A 26,413-nucleotide genomic window follows, 5' to 3' on the forward strand; every position below is an offset into this window, starting at 1 on the left:
TCACTCCTTACTGCCCACCTACTCGCTGCTCCTTAGTGCCGCCTCAGAGGCAGAAGAGGCTCCTGCCACCACTGCTGGGGTCGCCCGGCTTCTGACTGAGCAGTGCTCCCCCTGTGGGAGTGCACTGACCACCAGGGGCAGCTCCTGCATTGAGCATCTGCCCCCTGGTGGTCAGTGTGTGTCACAGCAACTGGTCATTCTGCCGTTCGGTCAATTTGCATATTACCCTTTTATTATATAGAACTAGAGGCCCAATGCATGAAGATTCGTGCAAGAATAGGCCTTCCTTCCCCTGGCTGCCAGCACCTGGGACCTGGGCCTTCGCTCTGGCCAACCACCTTCCGCCTTCACGCGCTGCCCAGAGGCCGGGAGTGGCCGGTTCGGGGCAGAACGCCTGTGTCGTTGCCATGCTGCCGCCATCTTTGTCACATCAATTTGCATATTCCCTCATTGGCTGTGGGCGCCATCTTCACCGTGAAGTGACGGTCAATTTGCATATTCCATCTTTATTAGATAGGCTAATAGAAGATGTGTTTATAAAAGAAGCTTCCCTGACTCAAGTGCATGTTGGGGATGGTTCTGATGAAGCTCTTTCATCACAGAAAAGGAAGCTGAGGCCTCAAAGAGGAAAGGCTGCCTTCCTATCTATTTCCCCTCCCTCCCCAGGCTACCCTCCTACCTAGCACGTCACCCCCCCACAACAAGGGAAACCAATGCTTAAGGCAAAAGGCAGGTTTTTCTGAATGACCTAAATAAGTGGAATTATACTCAAGTTTTTAAATTTGTAGAGTAGAAGAGCAAAGATACACAGCTAAAGGTGATTAAACTACAAAAACCTGACTTCCAGAACAAAGCACTAAAGAAAGTGTGAAAAGTAACAGTTCAAAGCCATAATTACAAAAACATTTAAAGCAAGCAAGCTCCAAAAAAATGAATTAGCTTTAAATTATCATTATATACAAAATGTTTATTTTAGAAATCACATATCTTTAAAAAATAACATAGTTTTAAATTCTTATCCTGACTGGGTATTATTCACCATTTGAATGCCAGGGTGGTGGGGTACAATTAATTATGTGCAGATACCAAGTTCATGAAATACTCATGGCATTTATACCAGTTCAAAACATTAAGGTAATTTTTAAATGAAAAAAAAAAAAAAAAAACCAAAAAAAACAACTCAGGTTAGAAAGTTCATTTTGGAAACACAAAAAAGTATCTTGATCTTGTAAACAGAAGTCCTGAAACTATAGATCCATTGCTGAGACTATTCCAAAAACTGGAAAAAGTGGGTATTAGTATTTTAATTCACGAACAGTTAAAAGGATCCGGCAGGACTTACATGTGGAGTGCAGAGTGGGCATCCCAGGGCGTGTGCCAGAGCAGAACAATGTGGAAACGCCAACCTCTTCTTTAGTTTCACAGGTTGGAAGCAAAAGAAAAGCCAGAAAAATAAGTGGCAAGCCATGTTCGGTAATTTTTTTGGTAGAACTGGTTATCTTTGTTCCTAGTCAACTGGTCTCTTTTAATCTTACAAAAGCAGCACCGTTTGATGTCCTAGTTCAAATACCAGGGAGTCAGGACATAAAATAAAAATAAGTTTACTCACTATGCAGCACAAAATATAGGTCTTTGTAAATCTGAAAAACTGTGATTTAACTCGTTAAGAATGCTTAAAATCATTTTACAAAGAATTAAAATAATCCTTAAGGATGACTAAAGCAGAATTTTTATGCAGTAAACATCAGATTTTATAATTCCTGTAACATAAGACAATTACATTACTCTATTTCATTCTTTTTACCTAATATTCCCAGGTTATATTTTTAGGTGCTCCCACCCAGATCATGAGGTATTTGTATTTGGGGATAAATATAAACCAAAGATATCTTAGTGAGGGGAGTTTGGGTTCTTTGACCCAGCTAGAGCTCAATCCAGAGAAATATTGTCACCCTCTAAAAAAATTTAAAAAAAAAAAGAAAACTTGTATCAGTCAGTTAATTGCAAAAATCTTCTGAGAACACAGTTGCCTTGTGCATCCACGATGAGTAGTTAAGGTTCAGGCTGAAAAATAAGATTTAAAGTTACATAAGAACAAAGCCTATCAATATTAACCATTCATGAAGACAAGCAACACCTGAGGGCAGTGGTTGGACCACCTAATTCCAATTAGATTGGATAGAATCTCCAAATCTATGCTTCCCCTCAAATGGCGTCATTTGATGGGAAATGCATTTACTGAAGACGAGCACTGCAGGTATGAAAGGTAATGTGGGAGGTCTGATGAAAGATGCTCCTGTAAATCTCAGGAAAACTGGCCGTTATGTTATTGAAGTGAAAATGTGTAACAGTAAAGTTGCATGTCTGAGCTTTATTATCAGGACGTCATTTCAGAGAACTGATTCTCTAAAGTGGTTTAATAGGGCACGGAACTCGATTCTCAGGGTATGCCTACTTATCTGTCAAAAGGCATTTTGAAAGGAAAACACAGAGAAGATGTGGAGCAGGCACAGAAGATGACAAAAGAGCCCAATGAGAATTCCTCAGGACAGATCCACCCGAGATCTGGAAAGCACTTTAATACTCTACCCTTCTTCAAAAGATCAAGTTCAGAGAAATGGCAAGTCCTGTATTTACAAAACCGATGAAAATCACACTGTAATAATCAGTGAGTGCAGAGCAGGGGGTCTGCGTTTCCCACTTTTTCCACCATGATTCCACATCAAGGTAAAAAAAGACCCTTTTGTACAAATCCAAGAAGGATGTAGAGTTGGCAGCCCGACTGCCAAAGATGGTACCATGACTTTCTACTGAGGCTGGTTGACGGGACAGAGGGGAGGGAGGGGCAAGGTCCTCTAGAAAAGAACCCTATTTAAGGCGGGGGGCTCTAGTCTGTGGTTGACCTCCGGTACCAGAACCTGGCCCTGAAGTCATCGCTGCAGGTCATGAAGCCGGGGTTGGTGGGCGAGTGCACGATGCAGCGCACGATGTTGTTGTGGCCCAGGGACAGCAGGTTTCGGCGCTCAGCTGTGCGCGAGTCCCAGCAGCACAGGCTGATGGTCCTCTCGTCTGGCAGCAGCACGTAGTCCTCTGTATGGTTGAAGACAGCCTGTGTCCGGTGCACCTGCCGCCCGCTCAAGCCAGCACCTGCGCACAGACCGAGAGGGTAAGGGCCAGGGTAGCTTTACAAGTTCACACCTTAGACCCTTACTCTGCCTGTTCTACTTTGGCTATTAATCCCATAGATATAAAAAGAGCATTTTAAAATCGCTAAATTATTACACATCTATTGTGCAATTTTGGGAACTCTTTTAAGTAGGAAAAAGAATCACTTCTGGGCCCAATCCCTTAGGCAACTGTTAACTGTGATGCACTTTGAGGTATAAAAACCTTTTAAAAAACAAAACAATCTGGTGCCACATCATATGTCTTTTCTATCGGTTTAAACCAACTTTCTGTTGGGTACATTTTCCATCATTTTTACTGTCTGCAAAGTATCCCATCGTTTAGAAACATCATTACTTAATTCTTTTCCTGCTAGGCATTTAGTCTGTATCCAATGGTAAACATTCTTTGTTCAGAACACATTACTTCCTTAGAATTAAATTCCTAGGACTAGAATTACTGGGATGTAGGAACATCTACTCTCCAAAAGACAGCTTTATGCTTTTTTATGACCATGAAAAAGATATATTTTGTTTAAACTACTATATAAAGTATAAAAAATAAAAACTGCCTGATAATTTTACACCCATAGTCATTATTTTGATGATTATCCTTCCCACATATCTGTGTTGTACTCATTTGAAATTTTATAAATCAGAGCATACATCACATGCTGTTTTGTTCCACAGTCAGTAGTGGAGACCATATAAAAAGGGAACACAGTGTAATGAATAACAATACAAGCTTTGGTGTCCGAGCTGGTCACCACTTGTTAGTGATGTGACCTTGAACAAATTACTTCACTTCATCTTAATTCTCTTGTTTCATGGGGATTATTACAGCAGCACCCCCAACACTGCTGTGGGGATTAAATGAGGGAGAACCTGTTCAACAACTGTTCCTACACAATTTACTTGAGGCTTCTGGTAGACATTCATGCTGCCTCTAACTTTCCACCACTCCAGACAGTGTTGGGTGGACATCTTTATGTGTGCCTGTGCATGCTGCCTAACTATCTCTTTAGGTTGAATTTCTAAGAGTGAGTATAGTAGGTCAAAAGATGCAGGGTGGGGCAAAAGTGGGTTTACAGTTGTAAGTACAAGTACAAGAATTATTATTACTATATTATTTTTCATATGAACCATTGTAAACCTACTTTTTGCCTCACCCTGTATATATATTTAAAATTTTGATATGTGACACCAAACTGCCCTTCAGAAATATTTTACTAATTGATACTCTTAACAATGTACTTACTAAAATGTTTATCAATACTAGATAATACCAACCCTTTAAATTCCTGAAATCTGATGAGCACAAAATGATACCTCCCTTTTCATTTCTTAGGTTTTCAGTGAGGTTGGTCATTTATCTTTTATGTTCACTGACCAATGTCTAACATGTGTCTATTACATATGCTATGACTATTTCCCCTCTAATCCAGCATTTTTATTTTGTTTACAGTGTTTTCAATTAACTTTTAACATCAAAACTTCTAATGTTAATTTGGTAGTTTTCTCTTTTCCTTCATTATTTTAAGACTAGAGGCCCAATGCACATTGAAATTCGTGCAAGAGTAGGCCTTCCTTCCCCCCGGCTGCTGGCACCGGCTTCCCTCTGGCACAGGGGACCTGGGCTTCCCTTGCAGCCCCGGCTTCATCTGGAAGGACATCCGGTCTAATTAGCATATTCTTCTATTATTATAGATAATTCTAACTAAACACTAAAACTGGAAACAGATCTAAATTTGCTGACACAAAGGGTTTTAACCTGTGAATTAGGAAAACTGAAATTTGCATATAAATTCAGTATAACCTTATTTAAAATCAACTCCCAACTGCCCACCAAAACCAACCATAAAACATTTCGAACATTCATTAAAAAAACCCCAGCCGAAACCGGTTTGGCTCAGTGGATAGAGCGTCGGTCTGCGAACTCAAGGGTCCCAGGTTCGATTCCGGTCAAGGGCATGTACCTTGGTTGCGGGCACATCCCCAGTAGGGGGTGTGCAAGAGGCAGCTGATCGATGTTTCTCTCTTATCGATGTTTCTCTCTATCCCTCTCTCTTTCTCTCTGTAAAAAATCAATAAAATATATTTAAAAAAACCAAAAAAACCCAAATATAATAAATTTTTGTCAGCAGTTTGGTGTACCTTCTCAAGAGGGAGGAGGTTTTCCCATTTTTCTTTTTTTTTAAGATTTTAAAAATTGATTTCAGAGAGGAAGGGAGAGACAGACAGAAACATCAATAATGAGAGAGAATCATGGGTCAGCTGCCTCCTGCATGCCCCCTACTAAGGATCGAGCCCGCAACCTGGGCATGTGCCCTGACCAGGAATCGAACAGTGACCTCCTGGTTCATAGGTCAACGCTCAACCACTGAGCCACGCCGGCCAGGCAGTTTTCCCATTTTACTTGATCACTTTTATACCTCCCTTTTTGCAGCACACACACAGTCTTTTCATAGCAATAATCAAATATCTTTCAAACAAGCTTTATAGAACAGTAAGTGCTCAATGAAGTCACCAAGAACTACAATAAAAATGACTTTTCCCAACACTTGCTAGTTGTACCAGAAGCCAGAAAGACAGCAGGAAGCAAACTCAGGTTTGAAGGAGCTAAATCTACAGCTAAATCTACTATGCTGCCCTCTAGTGGTTAAGATCTCACCAACTCTTCAATTTTCTCCGCAATGCTAACACCATAGCAGAGCCCCTTTCAACAGTTTTGGGAGCTTTTAGGTTAGTCATGCAATTTCAGCACATGACACAAGCATCTCACAGAGGAGGAGACTAGCTGAAGTTTACTGGAGGTTTTCTACCACACAACAGCCTTTGCTGCTACAGGAACAGAAAAATGAAACACAATATTTTAACAACACTCACTATAAATAGCTAGACTTGAACAGACTACTGTGAAAGGATAAATTTAAATCTCATCAGAGAGCTCACAGCCACAACTGTTACCAATTAGAGGCCTACATGAATTAACGAGAAGCGTAAGAACAACTTTTTCTGTCTGAAGCACCCATTTTGTATCTAGGTTCAATTCAGAACACTTGTGGTCTCCCTTGGGGGCTACCTCTGCTCACTTAGGAATGGGCCAAGATCTTCCCTCTCAGCCTTCTTTGTCCTTAATGTGTACACTTAGGGAGGCTTTTCTCTGGACTGCAGAGAAGAGGGCAGGCGGTCAGCCTGCAAATAGACCACCAGTTCTCAAATGCTACCTGCATGGAATCAGATCTAGTTAAGCTCTAATGTATTGAGAAAAGCAAAGGTAAGAAACTAGGGCTCTATTTCCAGGTCTGCCTCTTACGAACTATAGGGTTGGCTAAATGATTTGGCCCTACCTAGTTTAAGCCTTGGTTTCCCTTATCTGAAACTGTAAAATGATGCATAAGTGTTCAGTAATATCAATTTCTCACATACCCGTATATCTGACCAGCGTTCGTCCTGTTGATATTTCCCAAAGTTTAGCTACAGAGTCTTTTCCACTTGAAAGAATGTATTTAGAATTTTTGGAAAAGATGGCAGAACAAACTTCAGCACCGTCGTGTGCTTTCTCGAAAGTTGTGATGCACCGATTCGAGACACCATCCCACAACTTGATGCAGCCGTCCTTGCTACCAGTCACATACATGTTGGCACTAGGGTTGTAATTAACAGAACATATGGCATCGGTGTGTTGATCTTGAGGATTGCAAGAGACAAAACATTGAAATGTGTTGATATCATAAAGCCGAAGAGTAGGATGCTGAGTCCCCACAAGTATAAAGTCTCCAGAAGGGTGAAAAGAGATGGAGCGTAACATTTCAGCTTCCTGTTAGGACAGAGACATTAACATTAAATGACCAACTATGGGACAATTATTTCCAGAGGAAATGTAGAAAATATTTGGATGATGCAAAGAATCCATTAAACAATGGGTCAGGTATGAGAAAGAACAAATTACTTTAAGGTACCAAATGTGACTTTCAGCAAATACCTGACAGTTTTAACTGAGTAACTTTTTATTACCGTAAGTGACTTTAATGAAGTGACTGTTTTGTTTTCAAATGGATCTGCAACCTTTAGAGTGAAATGGGACTCTGTAGCAGTGCCAACCTGCCAGAGGATGTGGGCACACGACAACATGTGAACCACGTGCCAATGGAATCTGAGCCATGTGCCACCTGTGGCATACATCCTTGTTGCTATACTCTCCTTTTATGTATGATCACTGAGATTACTTCTAAAAAGAGAATAGCCATACAACAGCTCACTGTATTTAGGAAAAAATGTAAAGCTCTTCCCAAACATTCCTAACCTGAATGTACTTGAAGGCTCTTTTTGCAGATGGTTTAGAATAATCAAATAACTTAAGAGTGTAATCCCTTGAACCAGAGGCAAGGATCTGTTCCGTTGGGTGGAAAGCAAGACATGTGACTTCGTCCACGTGGTCATAAAGAGTCCGGATCACTGGGTGGTTTTCCATATTCTGTTGTGCAGTCTCATTCATCATAACCTAGATCAGTAAGATAAGGAGATACGCAAAGTGTAAGATCTAACTCACAGAGCACTCTGTTCCTATGCTTAGTAAAGCTGGTTTAAATTACTCTCTCCTTCTCCCAGGAAGGAACAAAGGCAGATAGTAAGTGTTACAGGGGTTTTTACCTCTATTGGCATGGCACTTTTAGCCAACATCCTTTCTGTGTCGAGTATCTTTATGGAGGCATCAGCAGACCCAGTAGCTATTAGCTGCCCATCTCTACTATAGGTAGCTACTCGGCATGGTCCTTTATGGGATGTGACATAGCAGGTTTCATACTCTGAAGCCTCTGGGGACATGGTCTGGACATCTGCATCGAACTCCAGGTCAATGCCCGTGCCTGGGGCAACTGTATCTGAACGACCAATTGCATACTGAACTGCAGTATCATCGTTTTCCATTCCTGAAAGGAATAAAAATTAAGGGCATGAAAAATATTATTTTAAAAGGCCAACACAGGCCCTGGCTGAGTAGCTCAGTTTGTTAGTGTTGCCCAATATGCCAAGGTTGCGGGTTCAATCCCCCATCAGGGCACATACAAGCATCAACCAATGAATGCATAAACAAATGAAACAACAAAACAATGGTTCTTTCTCCTTAAAAAATAAGGCCAAGACAAAGTTTAGGATCTATACTGGGAAAGATGTTTGCCATATCAACCTTACTACTTCTTGGAGGTGCATGACACTTATACTTTACGAAACTAGGCACACTGACCAGGGTGCATGCAGTGACCACACTGTAAGGGAACATAGGTTGTAGAAGGCCAGGCTTCAGTAAGTAGTCACCTCTGCTGATTTTTGCCTCCAAAATGTTCTATGTAACTACAACTACAGAAACAAAAAAGCAGTTCTGTAAATTGTTCATTTTTCCTACTCCATATTACATCGTTAGTGCTGAGATCTGTTAATATGAACTCTGAAGCTCATTAAGTCACATACATTAACACTAGTGAAACATATCTGAAAGAATGTTAAATAAACTGAAGTTTATCAAGAATGTTTTAAATTTAAAAAGCTCCACACATCATATAAACAATGTTTATTAGCATAGGAAAAATTAAAAAATGCAGATGAACCAAAAAATAAAAAATGACCCTGTATCACCCAGAGATACTGTTAACATGGTTGTATAAATTCTTCTGGACCTTTCTCCATGCATAAAGTTGTTTCACTTCTTAAAACAAAAATTCTCACAACTGGCACTGCCAGGTCAGCAGGTATAAACAGGTTTGATAATTCTATATTTCACTGAGTGTTTTCTATGACCGAGGCAAGCACCAGGACATACTAATGAGCAAGAAAAGGTCCTGATCTTTGAGGAGCTTGCCATATTTATTTATTTTTTTTGTGGGGGGAGGTATAGATCGTGTGGGAAACCACCCAAAACACTAAAGAAAATTTCAGACAGTACTTGTGCTAGGAAGGAAATGGGACTGTGTGTTAGATTAAGAGTGTGTGTGTGTGTGGGGGGGGGCATGGGGATAGTAGTGAGGTTGTTTTAGAAAAGGTAAGAAGGACTCTGGGATGACAATGTGAGCTGAGACTTGAAGAGTCAATAATCCAATGACTGAAGGGTCCAGATAATTTGCATAAAGATCCTGAGGCTAGAACCAGCTCGAAGTCTTCATAATCGGGACTATGCTATCTCCTTCAGTATCGAGCACTGTACTTGACACGTACTACACTAAAGAAGTGGAAATAATCTTGAAAAATTCTGATATGTGAGAACATCTGAAACCTTGTCAAGGGATCAATGAATTGCATTCACAGCTACCTAGTTTGATGAGATGCAGGAGCTGCTCTGAGGGTGCACAAACAGACTGAGGCTTGATTTCATTGATGAGGCCATTAGCAATGCTGATGAAGCCATCATAGAGCAGCTGGCTAATGATCAACTTGTAAAGCTGCTGGCGGTCCTTCAAGCCCACTTTGGTTCTGTACATCTTGGAGAAGAGGAAAACAATTTCTCTGCTAGCTGCAAAAAGAGAAAAAAGGTGGATGGTGAAGAAGAGAGGCACCAGTAAATCACAGAAGCAACACAGAAATTGGATCTGACTAGCAGGGCTCAAATCCCAGCTCAACTACCTGCGTTATCTTTGGTCAATGATTTGTTTGCCTGAGATCAGGTTCCTCAGCTGTTATATGTCTAGACACTACTGTTTCCACTAGCTCCGTGGTCAGCAAACTGCAGCTCGCGAGCCACATGCGGCTCTTTGGCCCCTGGAGTGTGGCTCTTCCACAAAATACCACGGCCTGGGCGAGTCTATTTCGAAGAAGTGGCGTTAGAAGAAGTTTAAGTTTAAAAAATTTGGCTCTCAAAAGAAATTTCAATCGTTGTACTCTTGATATTTGGCTCTGTTGACTAATGAGTTTGCCAACCACTGCACTAGCTGAATGTATGTTTACTAATATCAGTTATATCAGTCTTAATACATGTTTTGAAGCAATTGAGGTTGTTAAATTATATATTTAGGTAATAAATCAAGATATGAGGGCAAAACACCTATTGTGCTATGAAAAGTTAATCAAGTTGAATGCTTTGGAAAAGGTGAATTGCTTAATAAAATATTGGCAAATAACATGGCCAAAACAACAATAAAAAAAGATGGAGGCAAAACCTGAACGGTCGGGCACTTAGATGGATTTACAGATGTCTAAATGCTCCAGGCACTAGTTGTGAAACCTTGCTATATACTCTACACACATCGGGTAGGCAACTAATACGCATGACCTCATTAAATCCTCATCTAATCCTGTTAAGGAGACGGGCAACCTGAAGCCCAGAGAGGTCTAACTCACCCAGGATCACACAGCTTGTATGTAAATGGCAAAGCCTGGATTCTAAGCCAGGCTACTTGACCCCAGAGCCCGAGTTCTTAAAGCGCTGTACTGATGGGTGTTAATAACAACAGCTGACATTTATTAAGCACTTGCCAGACACCATGCTGAGCACTTTATAAGGCAGCATTTGCTCATTGCATAAATTCATTCAATGGACTTAATAAGTACACGTGGAAGCAAATGCATATAATTCTATGCTTGTGTAGACAGCACTAGGACACAACAGAGATGACGAAACTAAATCAAACAAGTTAAGAAATCCACTGAAACACGTGGCTGAGTAACTGGTCCAAGATGAAAGTGGCCTCCAGGACTGTCCACACCAGAGCCCAGAACTTAACTGCCATCCCATCCGGTCTCCTCACGCATGCCAGGAGCATTATGGGATGTACAGAGAGATTAAAAAGAAGAGAGGCCGAGCTCCGTTCTCAACGCATAGAACGCGGGCTCGCGGGGTTAGTAAGCGCCTAATGACCACCCCCGATTTGCAGATGAGGACGCCGAGGCCGGAGGATAGAAGAACCCAACCAGGACTGGTTACGCCCGGTGCTGGAAGAAGGACCGGGAGAGGAGACGGCCCCTCGCTGTGCGCTCCGCTACCACCGCGGCACAGAGGTGAACTAGGGCTGGAGGGAGGGAGGGAGGGAGCGAGGCCTTTGAAGAGGAGGAAGCAGGCCCAGCCTGGCAAGTCAGCGCGCACTCATCCCCGCTCACATTCACCCCTTCCCCTCACCCCAGTCCTTCCCGTGGCCCCCTAGAGGCCCCAGCCCGACCGCTCCAGCCGCTCTGCGCACATCCCGGGCCCCCGGTACCCGCGAGTGCAGCTCTCGTTCTCCCGCTCTTCTACAAAAATGGAGGCACGACTCCTGCCCGATCGATCGCTCCGAGCGCATACTCACTGCGCACGCGAAAAGGACGCCGCGCCGAGCGCTGCGCTGTCGATCGGCCCACTCGGCCCCGCCTGTCTCGCCATCTTACTTACTGGCACCTTCGAGAGGTTCGTTCACCTCCTCCGCCTTTGTCTCCTACGCGACAGCACAGACGCCAAGAGGCTTCTGTGTCACAGACAAAGGTCACCACCCGGAGAGCAGCGCTCGCGCTAGGACCGCACGGGTCCGGCGGGTCGTTGGCTCCGCCACTTCCGGGGCCTTACGGAGTAAGTGCGCCTGCGCGCTGCGTCCGCCTTCCTTGGACCTGATCGGGCCGTCGCGCGGGCTGTGAACCAATGAGAAGGCAGCGCCTCTCTAGCCCAGGCCAATCGGCTTTCGGACTAGAGAGTTTAACTCCTATTTAAAATGACTCTCTGAGTCCTAACGGCTCGGCTCTCCGGAGGACTCGGCGGCCTCGGGTCGGAGGCCGGAGCCAGCAGGTGTCCAGGCCGGGGCGGGGGCAGCTCCGTGAGGCGGGAGGGCGAGGGCGGCAGGCCTGGGTGGCCTTCGAGCGGGCAGCCGGACGGGTGGGAGGGCAGCGGGCGGTGCGGTGGGGCCGCGGGGCTGGCTAGGGAAGAGTCGGGGGGAGAAGGCGTCCCTCGGTCCCGTGTCCTCTGTCCTCCCATCCCCTCTCCCTGACCTCCGTCTCCCCCCATCCCCGCTTTCCCAGCGCCCTCCCGTCCGCTCCTGGGTACTAAGGCGTCCTTCCGCTTGGTGTGTCTTAAACACCCGGAATGGATGGGCGGGGGTGGGGGTGGGGGGTGCAGGAGGGGGTGCTTTCTGATGGGATGCTCGTAGTCGGTGAGCACCTGGGTGAGAAAGCAGACCGGAGGTCTTTGCTGCCTTGGAGCTTAGGTTCTAGTGGGGGTGAGGAGGCAGACGACGAACTAGCAAGGTAACTTCCAATAGTGAACGAAATGGGTGTGGTTTACTGGGGGGGAGGGGGATGGACTAGCCAGGGAAGGCCCTTGTCCTGGGCTGGATGGAGGAGTGTGTGAATAAATGATTAACCTTCTCCAAGAGGCCACCCTGGGTAGGCTGGTGCTTTGCAAACCGTAGCCTGCCCGTATCGGGATTCCGGGGCGTCCTTGTTAACCGTGTAGACCCACCTGATGAATCAGAAGCGCTTGGTGGGACTCAGGTGTTTCCTTTTAGCAAGCTCTCCAGGTGATCCTGGTGTTTCATTGAGAACTAGTGATGTGGACCAGCGCATGCTAGTCATCTGGGGATGTGGTTAAAATGCGGCATCTGATTTGTTGGGTATGGGGTTGGGCCTGGAGGTCTCTATTTCCATCTCTATTTCTAACCCTCCTCACGGTGTGTGGATGTAGCTGCTGCGCTTGACTTTTCACGTCTGCTTAACTTTCCTTGGTTGAATTAAAGTCTCTTCAACACTGATTTCCTCTCCACTCTTCTTTATTCGTGCGGTGACATTAGTAGGTTCCATGAAAGAAGGAAAAGTCTAGACCCACAGTGTTAGGTCTAACAGTTTTCCTGTTTAGAAAGCAGGATTCCGGGTCTGAACTGCAGGATTCTTGTGAAGGTCATCTGGTCATGTGACTCCTGACCCTGGCCTGGACCAGAACCTCCTGAGCAGCAGTCTTCCTGGAGCTTTCTCCAGAATTTCTGGATCAGAATCTTACTCTGTTCTGTTTGTTATTAATCTTCCTGGGAAGGAGAAGTTTGTTAAATTGGAGCAATTGTCTGTAGTTTTTGTTGAAGACTGTTGACTCTATGTCCGTTGGCCCCTGTGATCTCAGTGTGGTGCTTGTGATTGTTAGGGAAAGTGAAGAAAGCAGAGCCTGTGAGAAATTAGCATTTGCATAAACAAGCATATATTTTCATCACTTGTCTATGGTTTCTACTAACTTACTGCTTGATATGAAGACTCTAGACTCTTAGTAGCCCCATCTCCAAGGTGGAGTGATTTGCATATTGATGAAATGGCTGTGAGAGCTTGGGGTGGGGAGTGCTTTCTGATTAGATTCTGGAATTCAGAGAGCACTGGGTAAGAAAAATAACAGAAAGGTTTCTACTTTCTTGTTTATGTTCTACTTACTTGATAGGTGGGTGCCTGACTCGATGGGTTTAGTAAATGTTATAAACTATTTTTATGATTGATTTGCTTTGTTATTGGGTTGATTTATTCCCCAAACATTGGTGTACATACTGTGTGCTGGGCATGTTCTGCGGGAGACCTTGAACAAAATGGAACTAAGCCCTTGCTCTCATGGAGCTTACTTTTTTTTGGGGGGAGAGGGCAATATTGAGTAGGTAGCTGGATATCTGAGTCTGGGGAGACAGTAAACAGGTACAAGTAATGTTATGGAAGATGCTAAGTAAGGGCTATGAAGGAAAATAAAGGAAAGATGGTCTGAAAGGGAACATCTGGCCAGAGACTGAATGAAACGGAGGAGCAAGCCACACTTCTACTTGGGGGAAGAGCTTTATAGGTGGAGGAAACAGGAAGTACAAAGGCCCTGTGGCAGGGGACTTGAGGAAAGGAAGGATCTCTATATGGCTGGTGTGCAATAGACAAGAGGAGATAATGGTTAGAGAGGTGGTCAGGGTCCACATTCTGGGACTTGGTAGGCCTATGTCTAAGCTAAGTAAAGAAAGGAGTGGAAAATGAGTGAGTGAGCTTGTCATGCTGCCTAGAATGCAGGTAAGATGGCGGCAGAGAACTGACCTGTGGATTGGACAGTAGGGGCTAGTTATGAAGTGGACTAAGGGGAGTGGGCTCAAGGAGGATGAGAGAAGTAGTAGGTAGTAGAGATGATCAGTGTGGACAACTGTTCCAGAGAGATTTGCTGTTGAAAGGGGAGGCGAGAGATGTGGTCATAGCTTGAGTTCAGTTAGAGTGTAAAGATAATTTTTTTTTTTATGAAGGTAGCAGGTGTAGAAGGAGGCTTGAACACTGATGGAAGTGATCCATTTGAGAGGAGATGATGGAGCAGAGGGACGAGTCAGTTCAGGAGTGAAGATTGAGTACCAAGAAGGGGAGGGGAGGGTGGGGAGGTGATGGGAGGAGACTGGCTGGGACGGGATGGGACGCAGTGCAGAGTACCAGGGGAGAGGTTGGTCTGTGGGAAAGGCCCACACCTGAACATTATGTCACATGAGAAAACAGTGCCCTCTTGTCAGCTTCATTCGGACAAAGAAAAAGTGCAAAATTCTGTGATGTTGAGGCTAGGACCCCGATCTAGCATAACAGGTATAAATTAAAGGTTCTTTTTTCTTTTCAGGCATCATGGACAAAGCTAAAGAAAACGGCATTTCAGGGCTGGTTAAGGTAAACTGAATAATCTGTAATCTCAGCCACGTTTATAAAACCCAAATGGAGATCCGTCTTCTATCTGGAATTCTTCTCACCTTCACTTTGGATTTGTAACTTTAGACCACTTTTCTCAGCATTCAGGAACATTTTGTTGAATCTCTCACTGTATCTGTTTTGTTCCATTTTGTCTTATACTTACCTTTTCAAGTCTGTATTTTCCATTGTATGCAGCATAATGTACACAATAGGAGCCTAATGCTTGCCTGTACTTGCTGGCCAGAAATTAATTTCTTTGCCATGGTTTGGTTTGGTCTCAATTCCGGGAGTGTAAGTTCAGAGGAACGTCAAAACAGATGTCAGTGCTTGTTTCCTAGGACTCCACTTTGAGCCGGGTTCTGGGTCAGATGTATTTTTCCCCCCATTTTTTTCTAAACACGTATCATCAAAGACATTTCAGAGCAAATGGGATTTTGGTACACTAGTAAAGTTTCTGTATTGCAGCTTTTTGCTAAATCATAATTCCCAAGTCACTGAATTCTTAGGAAGTGTTTGTCTTCCTCTTTAAATGGAAGTTTAGTTAGTGAACATTGGTTTATGGGAGCATGGTTTCAGGGTGGGGCCAGGGAGGGGTTAGGAAGTGCCATTCAGGTATTCCTTTTAGCCATATACTAACCTTGTCCTTTAGAAGTGCTGATTAAAATAGCTTTTTTCTTCCATCTCTTACCCTGACACTCATTATTTTGTCATACCAGAAGCAAATTCTCAGGATATCCAGCTTTTGTTTATGAAGACCTTGAAGCTTCTTTTATTTTTCCCTCCTAACCTAGACTACAATTCCATCTGGTGACGGTCCAAAACGTGTTCTGGTGACGCAGCCATTTCCTTCTCAGCATCCGTTACCTGCAAATAGTGGCCAGGCTCAGCGGGTCTTGTGTCCTTCGAATTCCTCCCAGCCAGTTCCTTCAAAAGCACAAAAGCTTGTCTCCAGCCATAAACCGGTTCTGAATCTGAAGCAGAAGCAATTGCAGGCAACCAGTGGCCCTTGCCCTGTGTCCAGACCACTGAATAATACGCAAAAGAGCGAGCAGCCCCAGCCACCAGCCCCTGGTAAATCAGCTTTTTGAGACTCATTGTGTAGTCATGCTTTCTAGTTAGCTTAAAAAAAAGGCAAGTGTATAGACTTGTACTTTATATTGTTTGGAGTCCTAGCCTTTATATCATTTCTATTGAGATTGGGGAGGAAATTTGATGTCAGGTTGAAGTCACAGTTCTCCTGTGGGCCAGGCCTGTGGGAAGAAGACCTGGTTCCTACCCTCATGGTACATTTGAGGAACCAAGTTCCAAGGTTCATAGCATGGAGGAAATCGGGGGTAAGGGGGTGGGCTGGGGCAGGCCGGGCCGAGGTCACTGTGAGCACTATTGGTGCTGCTCAGTAGTAGGGCTTCATCCCCTGTGCATTGGGAAGTTGCTGAAAGGTTTGTGAGAAGAGGAGGGACTGACGTGCCTTGTAGAGAGCTTATCTGGAGTGTGGAATGCATCAGAGTAGCAGTGCTGCACCCAGGGGTGCAGGATGGTAGGGAGGCCTGAACTCGGGGGGGGGGGGGGGAGGGGGCAGGGGGGAAGAGAGGCAGGGTGGATAGTAATGGTTCCTATTTACCATCTCTTGAGTGTCCACACAGTAGGCTCTGAGATGAGTGCTTTCTTCATCCACCTTGTCTTTCAGTCCTCGAAACCACTCAAGGAAGGTAGTCAGAGTCATTAAGCCAGTTTTACAGAGGAGGAAGCTGGGACGCAGAAGCATTAAGTAAAGTGGACATGGAGAGGCTGGTTATATTGATGGCATGAGCTGAGATGGTGAACCATGGAAGGAAAAACCAGCTGGGCCCTGCATTCGAATATCTGAGCAGACCATGCTGTGCTGCTGCTAGAGTTCAAAGTGCCAGAGAAACACAAGAGGCAACGTCCCACACAGTCTCTGGCTGGTGAAATAGCGACGTTAGCACCCTGTTGTGCCATTGGTTTGTCGTACATCTTGCTGAATTGGTGGCTTCTAGTTCTGTGTTTCCCCTGACAAGGAGTAGAGTGAAAGGCAGGTAGTGGTTTAGTTTGGGTGCACATTGTTGATCTTATTTGTATGCAGCACATGGACAGTTGGCCGTCCCACCTCATGGGAGAAAGGGGACCAGGGGGAGCTTGTCTTGAATGGGAAGACTGTGCTGCCTGAGAAGCTCTTCATTTGGAAACAGGCTTTGGGGAGAATCCTCAGTCTCAAGCCTTCACGTTATTGTAAGGCCTAACTATACGTGTCTGCTCATCTTTATTCTAGAAATCTGTGAACTTCACAGGGTGCAGTCGGCTTACGCTGTGGTAGTCCTTTTCTATAAAGAAAACTAAAAATGGCCAGGTCATGAATATTTTGATGACCATTATTTGATTTATTTCTGTTCTCAGGTTTTTAACTTATTCTGTATAGTTATCCTAAAAACAGGTTTTTAAATTATTCTGTGTAGGAAAGAATTCTGAAAAGGAAGTGGCTTCAAAACAGAAAAACGAAGAATCGAAAAAGTAAGCTTTACTTATTTATGAAGTTTTGTGCTATCATTCTATTAGAAAACACCATTTAACTGCAAATTTAATTTTGGGAACTCTTTAAAAAGTAAAGAGGCCTTTATATAGTAACTTTGAAAATATAAATGTTTCTAATTATAAAAGAAAGAGGGATTTTAATGATGGATGTTAACTTAGGGACTCAAGTTTTTCAACTTTAGAAAAAGCTTATGTGAATTATATGGTTTGTGTTCTATTAATATACATATACTAGTAGCCCATTTGCAGGAAAAATCCTGCAAGCGGCCGCTGTGGCCGCAGCGCCTGCACCCGCATGCCGCTGCCACCCGCCCCGCTCTGCCCCACTCCGCCCTGCCGCGCCCCGCTTGGGCTTTCCCTCTGGCAGCCTTCTTGCTTTCCGCTTTTCCTCCCTCTTCCTTCTAAGTTGTCTTCAGTCTTCACTCCTCCCTCCCTCAGCGTATGCAAATTAACCGCCATCTTTGTTGGATAATTTGCATACTCGCCCTGATTGGCTGGTGGGCGTGGCTTTGCATGGTGGGCGTGGCTTGGGCATAGCGAAGGTGCAGTCAATTTGCATATTACTATTTTATTAGGTAGGATATATATACATGTATATATATATATGCAAGTTTGTTTAAAAAACGGGGTCATGTTGTAGAACTGTATATAGATTGTATGAGTATTTTGACAGTGTTCATAGAATTACTGTGTTCTTTATAACAAAGTATGGCTATGATATCTTCCCCAGATAGTTTCTAAAAGCCTGCTGTCAATCTCTGAATTGTCTAGATTCTAGAACGTGGTAGGTTGCTTTAGCTGCTTAGTGGAGACTTTCTGAGAATCTAATGGTTCCCCCACTAAATGCCCTGTGGGAATCCATCCCGCTTGCTTTACCAGTGGTTCTCCACCCCTGAGAGTGTTAGCATCTCCCAGGGGTTCAGGAGAGGAGGCTGTGGTTAGTTTGCAAGAAGCCCAAGATAGTTCGGAGGTATTCTTCCCTGGCCATTTCCGTAACCTAATCCTTCTTATGGGCTTAGTGTTGTTAATAGGTTGTATGCCTTCTGAAATGCCTTTGAGTGTTTCAGCACTAATGTCTACATTATTCCTGGTCAGTGACTCACAGCCAGTGGCAGGCAGGTGGGGGTGTGGGGGACTTAATGTCTGTGGTGCCTCATTAATCGTGGTATTGTCTTGGTTCTGGCAGATGGTACATTCTGAACAATAACTATAAAATTATATATAGGGTGTGTCTACTACTCATTAATTGTTAGAAGAGATTTGTTTTCTTGATATTTTAAAATGATCACATTTTTTCCTAGAAGGCAATGGACTTTGGAAGATTTTGAAATTGGTCGCCCTCTGGGTAAAGGAAAGTTTGGAAATGTGTACCTGGCGAGGGAAAAACAGAGCAAGTTCATCCTGGCTCTGAAAGTCTTATTCAAAAGCCAGCTGGAGAAAGCAGGCGTGGAGCATCAGATAAGAAGAGAAGTAGAAATACAGTCCCACCTTAGGTGAGTTTTCAGGGATCTTCCAAAGAGTGGTGCACAGAACTCCAAGTGATGAAGATAAATGACTGAACTGCTTCTTAGAAGGCCTGCCTGCCTCATCGTCCTGCAGACGGAGATGGAATTTGTCATTTTCCAAAGGTTTTTCTAGACTTACATGCTGTGGGCCTGAAAAATATCTTGGATGTTTATGTTAATGGAGTGATTTTTTTGGATGGATAATATGGGGAATGATACCTCTTACTCTGAATTGTGAACAGTTTGCAGGCTTGACTTTGGCCAGAGTCTTTTTTTTTTTTTTCCCGGTGTTTTTTTTCAAACTTGAATCAGTTGCTAATACTTTAAAATTAGGTACATTCAGATTTAAAAATCTGTCTGTATCATGCCTGTATCCCTACTTGGCAACACCTGGCTGGGGTTGAGAAGGACTGATGGCTCTGATGGCTGTGCTCTCAGCTGCATGGAGTCCTCAGCAGCACACATTAGTCATTCTTGAAGACCGCTTTTATATCTGTTGTAGCATTCGGTATCCAGTTACTATGGGAATGCCGTGTCTCTTTCTTTTAATTAGCAGGGAATTGATATTTAGCTGAGTTTCCCCCCCACCCCCCTAAGAATAAAGGCAGCTTAAAGGAAGGAAAGATTAGTCTTAGGTAAACCTGAGGTCCATGAATATCTTGAAAGCATGTAAACTGATATGTGGATATGTGTATTTTTCTTAGAGTGAAGTCTATAGTTTCAGATTCTCAAGTTAGGGTGTGAGGAGGAGGGTCCTGTGACCAGAACCAGCTTTTACCACCGGTTTTACACAAAGGGTTTGTTTGGTGTTGAGCACATGTCTTGTATCTACTTTAAAACCAGGTGTTGAGTGTTCACCCTTTGTTGCAGGCATCCAAACATTCTCAGGCTGTATGGTTATTTCCATGATGCCACCAGAGTGTACCTCATTTTGGAATATGCAACTCTTGGAACTGTCTATAGAGAACTTCAGAAACTGTCCAGGTTTGATGAGCAGAGAACTGCTACTGTAAGTGCTTGTTTACTGTCCAGACAGTTCCACGTCCCCTGCCTGTCCTGCATGGTCATGTGCCTTCCAGTGCAGTAGAGTGGATCTTTTTAATGCACTGATAGCTTAAAGGATCGAATATTTGAGGTGGAAAATCAATCATTGGACCATATATACAGTTAAAATTGGGTACCAGGTAGAATGTTGAGGCTGGTTTGTTTTCAAAGCTGTTTTTCTGTGGAAATGTATATAAATAGTTGCTTTTTTTTTTAAAATGAACTATTTTAGAATAGTTTTAGATTTACAGAATAATTATGACGATAGTACAGATCTATTTTCTGTATTAGTAATACACACTTTCTCCTATTAATATCTTATATTAGTATGGTACATTCGTCTTAACTAATGAATATTCTTTTTTTAATTGAAGAAATATTGATACATCACTGTTAACTGAAGTTCATACTTATTCAGATTTCCTCAGTTTTTCTTATGGTTAGACTAGGTCAGTGGGTGTTTGAGAAGATCATGGAGGTAAAACGTGTTCTCCTTCCATATCAAGGGTTCACACCGACTTATCCTGGTGGGTGTTGGCCTTAATCACCTGGCCGAGGTCGTGTTTGTCACATTTCTCCCTTTCCATACTGTGCTCCTTCAAAGGAAGGCTCTATGCACAGCCACACTAAACAGTGGGGGTTATGTTCCACCTCCTGTGGGGAAGACATCTAAAAAATTATTTTGAATTCTCCTTATGTATTTACTGAGTCATTTGTTAATATGAACTCATCAGTATTTTATACTTGGAGTTACAATCCATACTACTTTATTTTGTTGCTCAGGTTGTTCCAGCTTTGTCCACTGGGAGCTCTTTCACTGGTTCCTGTGTTTTTGACATTCCTCATCATTGTGGGTGTGCAGTGTTTTTTATTTTAAGCTTTCTGACACTACTAGATGCTCCAGCCTCATATTGTGTATTTCCTATCCCAGTCTTAGAATTACCATTTCTCCCAGGAGCCCCGGTTCCTTTTATTGCAGTGTGTTACTAGAAACCAAGATCTGGGTTCTGGGTGTGCTCATGCTACTGGGTGTCTTTACTTCAGCTGACAGAGAGCAAGAAGCACGTGTAAACTAATGTGTGTGTATACATGTATCTATTAGTATATCTACATTTATCCATCTATATCGTATTAAGCAAAGTACATGTCCATTACCGTGGGGATCATTTGACCCCCCTTGCTTTTCTGTAACCTCCCACTCCAGTGTTGGGAAACCTGGACTCCACCATCTTCCATCCATTTAATTATTCAATGCTTGTGTACATGGATAGTGGCATCAGAATGGTTAGCCAGCTACTCGTGTGGGAAACAACTGGTGTGTGCATTTAAGATTCATCTGTATCTTTTCAGGGGTTGACATAGCTCATTTCTTTTTATTGGTGAATAATATTTCATGGTATGGACATACCTCACTGTATCCCTTCACTTACTGAAAGGAAAGCCCATTGCCCTCTGCAATTCTAATGTGTAGAAGAGTTTCTGTCTTTACTTTCAATTCATTATCGTCTAAATTTTGGTCTTGGGCTTTTGGCTGAAACAGTGAAAAATGTCTTTTCTGATAATTACATTTGGTTTTTACCCATTTGTTTAATAAACCTTTTTGGTGTGGAATAATGTTCAGTCCTGCTTAGCAGTAGCTTTTGGAAAACAAAGCCTTCTCAAACTTTAGTCAGAGCTAAATATATTTTTTCAGTATACTAATAACAATTCTTATCTATATGTTAAAGCACATTCTGGACTTGTGAGATCTTTCAGTTGAGGTGGTAACTAACAAAAGGACTGACTGCTTGTGGACTTTTAAGCTGACTAATGAATTAGTTTATCCTGAATTTAACATGCCAATACTACACCTGCTTCTAGTTTCTGTTTATTGTTCAGGATTATTTACTCCCCTCCCCCCATATTTTTAGTGCAAATGTTTAGCTTCAAACAAATTCTTTTGTTGCAAATTGATCTTGGATTTAAAAATGGGAATTGACTGTACTTGAGAGATTTTTTTTGGTGTTTTGAAAAAATTGTTTATGTCTGACTCCCTCATTTGTACTGGTTGTTCAGTATTCTCTTAATTGCTGGGCCATAATTTGTCATGTCGGGATGTAGTTATAGCCCATGACTGTTTTTCCTGTCTTTCGATGTCCCATCTGCTGTGTTAGCAAATAACCTTGCGCTGAATAACTTGTACTTCATGCAGAACACCAATTTGGTTCAATTGATTTTTTTTTGTTTTTTTGAGTCATCAATTGGTTCTAGCTTTTGCTTTAAAAATCTACAAAACATGTTAAAAAGTCTATGTTGGATTTTCTTTCAGAAAAGATGTCTAAAATTAACTTGTTATATGAAATCTAAAACACCAATTTTAATACTTTTTTGATAGTATATCACAGAATTGGCAAATGCCTTATCATACTGCCACTCAAAGAGAGTTATTCATAGAGACATCAAGCCAGAGAATCTGCTCCTTGGATCAACTGGAGAGCTTAAGATTGCAGACTTTGGGTGGTCCGTACACGCCCCATCCTCCAGGTATGTAACTTTATGAGGAACTTGTTGGGGTTATTAGCAAAAGCCCCAGTGGCCAAGCATGAGCTAGATAGTAAAGTACCTAAGCATAGGTGTTGTGCTCAATTGGGACAGGTAATTGACATAATACTTTGGAGTAATTTAGGCCCCGATAGTAAAATAGTGTCTTCCAGGACATTTTAATTCTGCAATCACTTAGACTATTTGTTGTGTCCTAGGCCTGGGATTAAAGACAGTTTATGTCCTTAACAGCTAATGAATGGGACAGATAAGTAAACAGATAGGACAGGTATATGACAGAGAAGAGGTACAGGATGTGTAGAGGGGAGTACTCCTGACATACTACGACAAGTTCTCTGGGGCAGCACCTGCCAAGGTCTGGATCTGAGGGCAGTTCTGCGGGAACTCCAACAACCAAATGGGTTTGAAGGGAACTTTCAGGGTGGTGGTTAAAGATGCTCTTTGGTCTGCTGTCATCAACAGAACAGTCCTTTCTTGTTTTCTCTTAAAATTAAAGCAGAGAGATCAACCTAAGGAAACAATTTAAATCTTAAGTGAACTTTGCAAACCAGAGCAAAGTTCTATACTCCTTTAAATTTAATTTGAGTTTAAATAAGCTTTTGAAATCACATGTGAAGTAGAACATTTACAAGCATGCATTTACTGATAGAAGTTAGTCCACTTTGGGGTAGGGCTTAAAAAATTATAGCCAGATTACTTAAAAAATCCAAATAACTGTTTTATTTTTTAATTTAAGAAATCTAGTATTTAAAAGAAATTGTACAGCCTAAATAGGTGCCATGGGATGGGGTGAGCTTTGTTTTTATTACCCACCACTTGTAAATTGTTTCTAGCAATGCATCGAATCTGCTTTTTAAAAAATCTGGTTGTCTATCACCACTGGATGCTGTTGGCACCTGCTGAGGCAAATGATGAAGAATTGTAGGCTTTATGGCATGACAGGTCTAAAACTATACCTTAACTATCCAGTGATATCATCGTGGCAGGAAAGATAACTTACCCTTTTCTGAAAAGGACATTTGTGTAAATGTTGATGGTCACTTCGCCCTACCTCCCAAACATTAATAAGTATAAGGGCTCCCAGGTCATTGGGTGCTGTTTGCCTCATCTCAGTGGTGATGAGAGGGGTTGACTGTCTGGGGAGCTGGCTCCTTAATCTCCAGTCACCATTTAGTTGAGTGAACACTTATGTGCTCGCTGGGCTCCAGGCATGACCCAGCATAAGCTTTTCGATGGCAAAGCATAATTAATATAAAGCAGCAAACATCAACACGGTCTTTGCTCCAGGTTTGTCTGCCACCATCAGCTTATTTCCAGCCTTTGGAAACTCCCTGAAACATACAGAGATGCTGAATTGCAGTTGATCGCTCACCTGACTGCCCAGAGCCTGCAGTCAACAGTTAACATTTTGCCATATGGGCTGTGTCTACTTTTTTGGTGAACCTTCAAAAATAAGTTGCATACATCATGATGCTTTATCCTTCAAGCACTTCAGTGTGCACCTTCTAAAAATAAGGATGTGTTGTCCTGTCTAGTCCCAGCCATCAGCACTCTTAATTAGTGACTGTGGTAATAGCTAATATTTAGTCCATGTTCAGATTTCTCCAGTTGTCCACAAAATTTTACAGCTGTTCTTTTAAATCAGAATCTAACCAAGGGCCATGCACTATATTTGATTGTGTCTCTTTCATCTAAACTTAGACCAGTTGCCCCACAATTTAAAATGGATTGTTCTGCATGTGGTGACACTTAGCTTTGTCCTTCATCCTCTGTATTTGCTGGAAATTGGACCAAAGGGCCTGAAGAATATTTTTAACAAGAATACTTCATAGGCCGCCCTCCAATTTTAGTGTCTCTTGTACCAGTGCTGAATCAGAAGGCAGCATGTGCTGTCACAATGGGACAGTTTAGTTTCTTGTCATTAATGTCACCTGTCTCTTAAGCTTCTTAGCATATCTGTCATGTAAGAAATGCTACATTGTATTTACAGAGAACTTTATATGGCTGCCTTTATATAGCAGTGGTACTTAAAATTTCTTATTTTTACATCATTTAAGGAGTTTCTGGAGTTGGACATATTTGGGGTGTGGCTTGTTTGTTAGCCTTGTGATCTTATCCAGCTCTCTGAATCTGTTTCCTGTCAAAAAATGGAGATTTATAACAGCACCTGTCTCCGAGCACAGGATCTGGCCTAGGAAGAGCACTCAGTCAGTGGTAGTGTAGTTGATGATTTTAGCAGCTGCTGTGATCACAGAAACAAGCGCGTCAACCTGCACCTCCCTCGTTTCCAGGAGAACCACCCTCTGTGGCACCCTGGACTACCTGCCCCCGGAGATGATTGAAGGCCAGATGCACGATGAGAAGGTGGATCTCTGGAGCCTTGGAGTTCTTTGCTATGAATTTTTAGTTGGGAAGCCTCCTTTTGAGGCAAGCACATACCAAGAGACCTACAAAAGGATATCTCGGGTAAGACACAACTGGAAGGGACCCAGCACCTGTTAGAACCCTTCCTGTCCTTCTCAGCCTGCCCTTGAGGCTACTGTCTGAATGTTTGTACTGTTCTCTCTAAATCACGTTTTGTGACTGCCTGTCACTTATTATACTCCAGGTTGAATTCACATTCCCTGACTTTGTACCAGAGGGGGCCAGGGACCTGATTTCAAGACTTTTGATGCATAACCCCAACCAAAGGCTGACCCTGAAAGAAGTATTGGAACACCCCTGGATCACAGCAAATTCCTCAAAACCATCAGGTAGCCAAAAATCTAAAGAATCAACCAGCAAGCAATCTTAAGAGTCTTGCAGGGGGAGAGCCTCTGAGCCAGGGCTGCTGTGTCATTGGTCAGAAACACATTCCTGACATAATCTACTACCAACCGCCTGCTCGCAATCCGCAGCGCTAAGGAAAAGTATAGAAAGTTCCACTTCAATAAACATGACACTGAAGCGCAAGTAGCCATGAGAATCGTGATCGCTTCACTGGTTTTATCCTCCGGAGGCAAGGTGCAAGTGCAGCCGCCCTGCAGCCCAAGTGGACTAAGGGTCCTCGTGGAAGGTGACCTCCGAGTTGGTTGTGGGCAGATGGCCCCTCTGTCCCGACCCGGTCAGTTCAGGAGCCGTGCAATAAATAACCTCCCAGGTACCTGAGTGGGTGTGGAACCTGCTGGGTGGCCTCACCTGGTCAAGTTGTCAGAATGAATATGTGATTCTTTTAAATGTTTAAATAAAGAGATATGCATAGACTCTGTCCCTTCTGGATGCTCTGTCTCCCCTGTTGGGCCTGTTCCTTAGTCCCCCTCAACCACTCATCCTGCCTGAGGCTGAAACAGCACCACAGGCTCTTCCTCCATCGTGGGACTTGCTTGGAACACAGTGGAGAAGCGTCTCAGCCAGTTCTAAATGTTAAGAGCTTTTAAAAATTGTTTTCCATGGTTTATATGTTGTTTTTATAAATACATTAACCCTACCAGACAGCTGCACCGATTTTTTGGTAATTTCCGAATCTGCTGCTATACCGCTGTACCTAATTTTCGGTACTTTGCCTAGTACGTGAAAAAAATGCGTCACAAACTAAAAATAACCAACCAATCGTGGTCAAACCTCATGGTTAGCCATTGCAAATGTCTGCCCCCATGTGTTTAAATTGACTTTGTGTGGTTTGACGTGAAAAAATTCTGAAAATTCACAATGAAACGAGCGGCTGATGAACCAAGCACTTCAACAGGAAAGCGAAGTAGGTCTAGGCTTATCACAGTCCAACAGGTGATCGATACTTTGGTTGATTCAGACTCTGAGGTGGAATATTGGCGCTAGATGAAAGGTAGACCTATTTTCTACAATGTCTCCAAGTTCCATCTTATTCTAACCACTTGTTTGCATGTAACTAACATTTTTCTATATCATGTTGATTTTTTCTCTTTAATGCTCAGGAGCCCAGGTATAGGGGACAGTTAGGTTCAGGGCCTCAGGTCTGGTAGGGTTAAGACATATACAGAA

At 43.0% G+C, this 26,413-nt stretch overlaps 2 protein-coding genes across 6 annotated transcripts; one reads left to right on the plus strand and one right to left on the minus strand.

Moving 5' to 3' along the window:
- Nucleotides 1-438: 438 nt before the first annotated feature.
- On the minus strand, nucleotides 439-11,656 carry CSTF1 (cleavage stimulation factor subunit 1). 3 transcript variants are annotated; one of them, XM_079783727.1, is made up of 6 exons: nucleotides 11,518-11,656; nucleotides 9,469-9,669; nucleotides 7,818-8,095; nucleotides 7,471-7,668; nucleotides 6,594-6,984; nucleotides 439-3,147 (listed from the first exon to the last, which is right to left on the minus strand). In XM_079783727.1, exons 2-6 carry the CDS (start codon nucleotides 9,635-9,637, stop codon nucleotides 2,888-2,890), a joined length of 1,296 nt encoding a protein of 431 aa, XP_079639853.1. In that variant the 5' UTR covers nucleotides 9,638-9,669; nucleotides 11,518-11,656; the 3' UTR covers nucleotides 439-2,887. The 3 variants fall into 3 exon arrangements, with proteins under 3 accessions (XP_079639853.1, XP_079639852.1, XP_079639851.1); XM_079783726.1 differs by lacking the exon at nucleotides 11,518-11,656 and adding an exon at nucleotides 11,348-11,442; XM_079783725.1 differs by lacking the exon at nucleotides 11,518-11,656 and adding an exon at nucleotides 11,269-11,393.
- On the plus strand, nucleotides 10,218-25,602 carry AURKA (aurora kinase A). 3 transcript variants are annotated; one of them, XM_079783728.1, is made up of 9 exons: nucleotides 10,218-11,150; nucleotides 14,710-14,756; nucleotides 15,569-15,848; nucleotides 17,252-17,306; nucleotides 18,629-18,820; nucleotides 19,703-19,841; nucleotides 22,251-22,399; nucleotides 24,709-24,883; nucleotides 25,026-25,602. In XM_079783728.1, the coding sequence occupies exons 1-9, from the start codon at nucleotides 10,922-10,924 to the stop codon at nucleotides 25,209-25,211; spliced, it is 1,452 nt and encodes a 483-aa protein (XP_079639854.1). In that variant the 5' UTR covers nucleotides 10,218-10,921; the 3' UTR covers nucleotides 25,212-25,602. The 3 variants fall into 3 exon arrangements, with proteins under 3 accessions (XP_079639854.1, XP_079639856.1, XP_079639855.1); XM_079783730.1 differs by lacking the exon at nucleotides 10,218-11,150 and adding an exon at nucleotides 11,586-11,691; XM_079783729.1 differs by lacking the exon at nucleotides 10,218-11,150 and adding an exon at nucleotides 11,794-11,904 and having other exon boundaries at nucleotides 25,026-25,595.
- Nucleotides 25,603-26,413: the final 811 nt, after the last annotated feature.

Source organism: Cnephaeus nilssonii (genome assembly GCF_951640355.1).
Source record: "Cnephaeus nilssonii genome assembly, chromosome: 11".
NCBI classification, from domain to species: domain Eukaryota; kingdom Metazoa; phylum Chordata; class Mammalia; order Chiroptera; family Vespertilionidae; genus Cnephaeus; species Cnephaeus nilssonii.

Coding starts and splice junctions, on each gene's coding strand:
- CSTF1 (XM_079783727.1), bottom strand. CDS start 9,637: ATGTACAGAACCAAAGTGGGCTTGAAGGACCGCCAGCAGCTTTACAAG. Junction 8,096..9,468: donor CCTGCATCTCATCAAACTAG/GTAGCTGTGAAT, acceptor TATTCCTTTCAG/GAATGGAAAACGATGATACT. Junction 7,669..7,817: donor AAAGTGCCATGCCAATAGAG/GTAAAAACCCCT, acceptor TTACTGATCTAG/GTTATGATGAATGAGACTGC.
- AURKA (XM_079783728.1), top strand. CDS start 10,922: ATGTACAGAGAGATTAAAAAGAAGAGAGGCCGAGCTCCGTTCTCAACG. Junction 18,821..19,702: donor GAAATACAGTCCCACCTTAG/GTGAGTTTTCAG, acceptor CCTTTGTTGCAG/GCATCCAAACATTCTCAGGC. Junction 24,884..25,025: donor CCTACAAAAGGATATCTCGG/GTAAGACACAAC, acceptor ATTATACTCCAG/GTTGAATTCACATTCCCTGA.